This window comes from Oncorhynchus gorbuscha, linkage group LG22 (genome assembly GCF_021184085.1).
Source record: "Oncorhynchus gorbuscha isolate QuinsamMale2020 ecotype Even-year linkage group LG22, OgorEven_v1.0, whole genome shotgun sequence".
Classification (NCBI taxonomy): domain Eukaryota; kingdom Metazoa; phylum Chordata; class Actinopteri; order Salmoniformes; family Salmonidae; genus Oncorhynchus; species Oncorhynchus gorbuscha.
The window spans coordinates 19334129-19339884 of NC_060194.1; the positions used below are offsets into that span (position 1 = coordinate 19334129).

Below are 5756 nucleotides of genomic sequence, written 5' to 3' on the forward strand. Positions count from 1 at the left end.
CTACATAACTACATAAATCTCTTGCTGCACTTACATGACTGCAGCTCTTCTGTTCCTTTGAGAAATGAAGTCCTTGGCTGAGGAAAAGCTCTCGCACTGCAAAATTCTCCAAAAGAAATACAGTTAGTGTCACCAATCCACCATTATTTGATTGTTTTACATTGCCTTACATACATACACTTGCACCTCTAAACTGTGTTTCAAATGAATGTGTAATATTTGCTATATGATCTTTGGATAACTGTAATTAAATAAAGTACCTTTAAGTCTTTGTGTGCTCTTTGCTGAATACCGGCATGTTCTTCCATTCAGGACTCATTTATACTTTTCTTTAACATACTTCTTTGTCTTGCAGGAAATGATCAGGATATCAGATATATAATGTACATACTTTTGACCTACTGGCCTACATTGCTCCACAGAAGAGACCACAAATTCCAAGCCTCACCTGTGGCCTACATGAGGTAGACCTTAGTCTTGTGTGCCAGTCTCAGTGTTGAAAGAGATCAGGTAGACCTAGGAAAGGTTGAGACATTCAACACCATAGTTTTGAGGACCAGTTATTGGCTACTCGACCATGTGGGTGGAGAAAAGATCAGTCTGAGTCCCAAATGGAACCCTATTCCCTATATAGTGAAGTACTTTTGACCAGGGCTCATAGGGCATCTAGATGTGTACTACATGTGCATCTCCACCAAAATGTACCAATAACATGACAAATATGCTGGATTTATTAATTTAATAAAACACTTGAACACCAAAAAGCTCAAATTCACAAGCAAAATGTATTACGGTGGTTCAATTGATCATATATAGAACATACATAACTGAAAACACAATACTGCATGACATTTTTCCTCACATAATCTCTCTATGCCTCCTTCTCAAAACGCATTAAAGAAGGAACCAGAAGGAGACAAGGAGGGAGGACATGAAGAATCAAGAAAATACAATTAAGATACACGCAGTGAAGCAATACTCAGGGCCCAGTTTTTCAAAAGTTTTCTGGATTTGGCCTATCGGATAGGATTAGGTGCATAGAAATAGAATGAATAGAACGGACAAATCGTTGACTTGAATGGGGATACCCGTTCCTGTCAGTCTATTTCTATGCATTTAATCCTATCCAATAGGCGAAATCCAGACAGATAACTTTTGAAAAACTGAGCCCAGGTGATTTAATGGTCACAATGTCAACAGGGAGAAAAACACATTTTACAACCAGCAGAGGGCAACATCATCTCATATTCTAAAATGTGCACTTCTCTACTAAATCTGAAGGCCTAATGATTAGTCCAAAGCAAATGTTTCTGGTAAACCGGAGTCTGACTACTACTTTCCGACCATTTTAGTCATTTGATAGACATCCACCTTTTCACGTTCATAATGGTTTAGATTAGAATAGAAAAGCCGTGTCTGTTTAATTTCAATACATTTACAGCTCCCATATACGTTTCTAAAATGTTTGACTCATATCAGACACACATGTAATTGCAAATGATTTTCATAATACAATTCATCAACCATTATAAGGTGTGTGTTTCTCACTCTCATGCGTGTTTCTCGCTACTGTTACTTCTTGAGCACACATTTGCATATAAAGTAACTGATGGAGCCATTTCTTGGAAGTCAAGGTGTCTTATAGATCTTTATCTGTTCGTATGGTTTCAATGTACTGGTGAAAATGTGGTTTAAACTCTCTATTGACAGGTTTTGTGCATTTAGAAACAACTGCAAAGTATCCACGTACACAACTTGATCAATGTACAATTACATTATTGTTTGAGATCATTTTTGGAGTCTTTATACACTTTTGATGACAACTCGCAGTTAAAGATATAATACAAGTAAATAGAAATAACATAACACAATATAAAATTATATAGAATATAACGTGTAACCTAACGTTTAATACCGAACAATCACATGCATAACGTGTGTATTTAGTATCTAGTATTTCCAAAGTGTAAGCAGAGGAATTGCAGCATTCAAACCTGAAAAAGTCAGATGCGAATACTGTTGAAGCTCTCGATAAAACCACAAGGCAGGTTTCACAAACTGGATGCAAAGTAGAACTGAAAAGTAGGAGTCCAAGTGAAAATAGGTCTGTAAATAGAATTGCGAATTATTCTGTAATGCAATTAAGCAAATTATTATAGATTATATTTTTTTCTTTACAGCTGTCATTTAATCAATTTTATGTCAACAATCTGAACTAAAACAGAGTTAATTTCACTTCCCTAGAACACCAGGGCCTTGACAGTAAATAGCACATTAAATGCCACGGCTTTGGCAAACAGCACTCTCAAACCATACACAACCAAGGATGTGAAGTTCATCTTGGTATAATCTGTAAAAAAAAACAAATTTTGTGTCATTTCAGTGTTTTGCACACTTAGACATGCTGACATTTAAACATGTGTGCACCATGCAGTACAATTGACTTTACACCATGTTTTTATTTAGTGTAGTAAAATATCACCAACCGGTATAGTTGGTGGCAGTAGCATTGTTGAGGCGTTCATGTTCGCAATTGTCAGAAGCAGTTGTAGCCGTGGTCTTATCTGAAAGCCAGTAAGTGATTATTAAAAGTTATTTCTCGTCGTGTCATTTACAGCCATCTTCACCATTCTCGATGAATGATTGAGATGTTCATTGATGAATATACTTATTTAATTCATTGGTCAAAGCCACAGTAATAATGTGAGATATTATTGTATGTAAATTATTACCGTTAGACACATCTGGAAAACCACCATCATCAACGCGCTTCTTGACGACGCCATCCATCTCACAACGCTTGATGTTCTCTTTGGAGAATCCGGCGAAGAAGTAGGTACGTGTGGAAGATAAAGCTGCCTTGGTTGTTTTGCGTGGGACAGTAACATTATTCCCCTGGGTGAGATTCATGTTTTCAATCCTAGGAAAGAAGCCTGTAGCCAGGCACACCTCAGGCTGGTCATCATTCTCTATCTTGTGTAGTGGGGTGAGGATGGACAGTGTTGGGCGGGCAGGAGTTCCATCTGGAAAATACAATAGGTTTAAGTTGATTTAAACATCTTGGTAAATATGCAGAAACACAAAAATGTTACGTCACACAATATATATATAAAAAAAACAGGTACAAATATATGATATAAATCAGGGATGGGCAACTTTGATGGGGGCCACACGAAATCTGGACTCATCATAATGGCACCACAGTTGCTTGTGGGTCTGCGTACCCACATTGCAAGTAAAACAATCTTTGTGACAGCAAAGATACATTTTCCAAGTTTTAGAGTACAGTTTGTGCAATTCTACACATTTTGCCATGTGGTGTAGAGAAAATGTTGCAGTTTTAAGCAAGTGGCTGCAATTTAACACATTTTTCCATGTGGTGGAGAAATGATTTAGCAATTTTATAACAAATGTCATGTTATTCTACTCATTTTGCCATGGGGTGAAAGAGGAAAATAAAATGTTTTACAGCCGATTTTCCGCAAATCTACACATTTGCCATAAGGTGTAGAGAAATATTTGCCATTTTTAATATGATTGATATCTATGTGAGACTGAGTAACAAAATCAATGAGGGTCCCACGGCCAGTGATTCGACCATGATAAAAAGTTTAGATAGGTGGCCACGAAACTAATTTAGCAATCTAAAAAATGTTAGCGGACATGGGCTAATTGACTGACTATCAGTGACTGACATAACAAGAGAAAAACTGATGATTCACAGCCACATTTAGAAATTGCACTTTGTGTATTCTACTAATGTAACTTTCTTTTTTTGGGGGGGGGGGGTAGAATTGATCCTTGAGCATTCAAAAGGGGGGCCGCCAGTCGTCCTTCCCTGATCGAAATAGTCCAGTAATAGACTAACTGATATTTATTTTAATATCCAGATTTTTAAAATTCTGTATAATCTGATGGACAGTTTGCTTGAAGTATTTCAGTAATTTAAATGATCAGACAAAGAAAATTAGAACTGTCCCCACATCACGAATCAACTTGTAACTCCCAGCATTATGTATTTTCTGTAAGATAAAACCATTTGGTGTGGTAGATGTAGGTGGTTAATATACTGAAATACTGAATGATTATCATTACCATTATCTATCCAGCACAGGCTCATTGAGATAAATATATTTTACATGAGACATGGTACGAGACAGCAATAGCACAGCAATGTTATAAATCATTTGAAATATTCAAAAACATATAGTGTGATAACTGAGAGCTTGGTCCAAAACTAAACTTTTGTTGCACATTCACAGTCTGTTTGCAAATCTCATCTCAAATATAAGGCTTTCTACCAAAACATTTGTAACATAGGCTACTAATCAAATTAACATACTTTCACCCCCTAGATATTTTAGTTTTTCAAAGATTTCCTAATTAACATGTTCATTATTGCAAATTGAGAATTTACTTACTGGGTTTAACAATGAGATTGATGGCTTTTCCAAATGTCAGTTTAGATGCACTGTGGAACATGTCAGTACAAAAACCTCTTACATCTGGTTTGTATATTTACAGCGTTATGTCACTTCAAAATACAGTTTGGAACTAATTTCAGAGTCAAGATGGCAACCTAGAACATGTTTAAGCTTTAAAAATACATTTTCACACTTTCATAATCAAAGTTGTAAAACTAAGGCTAAGACCAAATTGAACGAATAACTAGATATATTACCATGTTTGCAAAGATAATGAACTAACTACTTACCAAAACTGTAGTGCAATTAGTTTGCCCAGTAGTGTCAGGTGCCTTGTTGACTTTTAAGGTTCTGAACATAGAAATTATGTTGAGGGTTTTTGTACAACGCGACATGAATATTCAGTCACTGTGGTATCCCATCCCACACTGTGAGAAAACGTACCACAAAAACCCATACACATTGATATCATCAACCTTTGGATAGGAGTCATAGAATGACAATGTTTCTTGAAAGACAGGTAGCATTTCCTTAGCATTCTGAAAAGTTTAGAAAGTCAATGATAAAAAAAAACATGTTAAAACGTTTTTCTACGTTTCTTTTCTGTTTGTGAATCAGGCCCATTGTCTGAGCCCCCTTTAAAGCGTCAAACAGCAGTTGAAACAATAACAAAGCAACTCCCCCGTCACTGTTTCGGTAGAACGCTGAGGGATGGTGCTAGAGAAATGTAACCACTCTCAAATTCATAGACAGAGCTATGGATGCAAGGACTGACCATCCATGACATTTACATTTTAACCATGTTTTGAGGCCATATAGTGTTTGTTTATATTACATCTGTTTACAAACATTGGAGTAAAACCAGCTTATAATTTGGGTTCTGTTGGTGTATGACAATTGCTCATGAGGAGGCATTTTTAAGTTATATTCTTCAAGAATCAATGGGCAGCCAGCCTACTTATCATTCATAGTCCCAAAATGTATGCAGCAAATGCAAGTGTCATCTAACAAAGTTGAACTATACTTCCTTATGTACATTTACTGTAGGTGTAAATGGTCAAAGGATGCAGCCCTAACCTTTTGGGTAAAACATTTTAGTGGTCGTTGTCGAAGGAATAAATTGTCTTTCACCATTTATAAAATTGTACCGACAGTTCGTGTTTCCATCACCACATGTTCTGTTTTAAAGCAAGTTTGCTGCAATTATACATATTTTTCCCTGGGGCAGAGAGAAGATTGTGCATTTTATAACAAATATCATGCAGTTCTACAGCAAATTTCCTGCAATGATTCCCATTCCTGCAATTATACACATTGAAGTGACCCGCACAG

At 36.4% G+C, this 5756-nt stretch overlaps 1 protein-coding gene across 2 annotated transcripts; it reads right to left on the reverse strand.

Moving 5' to 3' along the window:
• Positions 1-724: 724 nt before the first annotated feature.
• LOC124009877 lies at positions 725-4966 on the reverse strand. Of its 2 annotated transcripts, XM_046322094.1 has the most exons (5): positions 4715-4860; positions 4422-4471; positions 2733-3023; positions 2487-2564; positions 725-2350 (listed from the first exon to the last, which is right to left on the reverse strand). In XM_046322094.1, exons 3-5 carry the CDS (start codon positions 2908-2910, stop codon positions 2241-2243), a joined length of 366 nt encoding a protein of 121 aa, XP_046178050.1. In that variant the 5' UTR covers positions 2911-3023; positions 4422-4471; positions 4715-4860; the 3' UTR covers positions 725-2240. The 2 variants fall into 2 exon arrangements, with proteins under 2 accessions (XP_046178050.1, XP_046178051.1); XM_046322095.1 differs by lacking the exon at positions 4422-4471 and having other exon boundaries at positions 4715-4966.
• Positions 4967-5756: the final 790 nt, after the last annotated feature.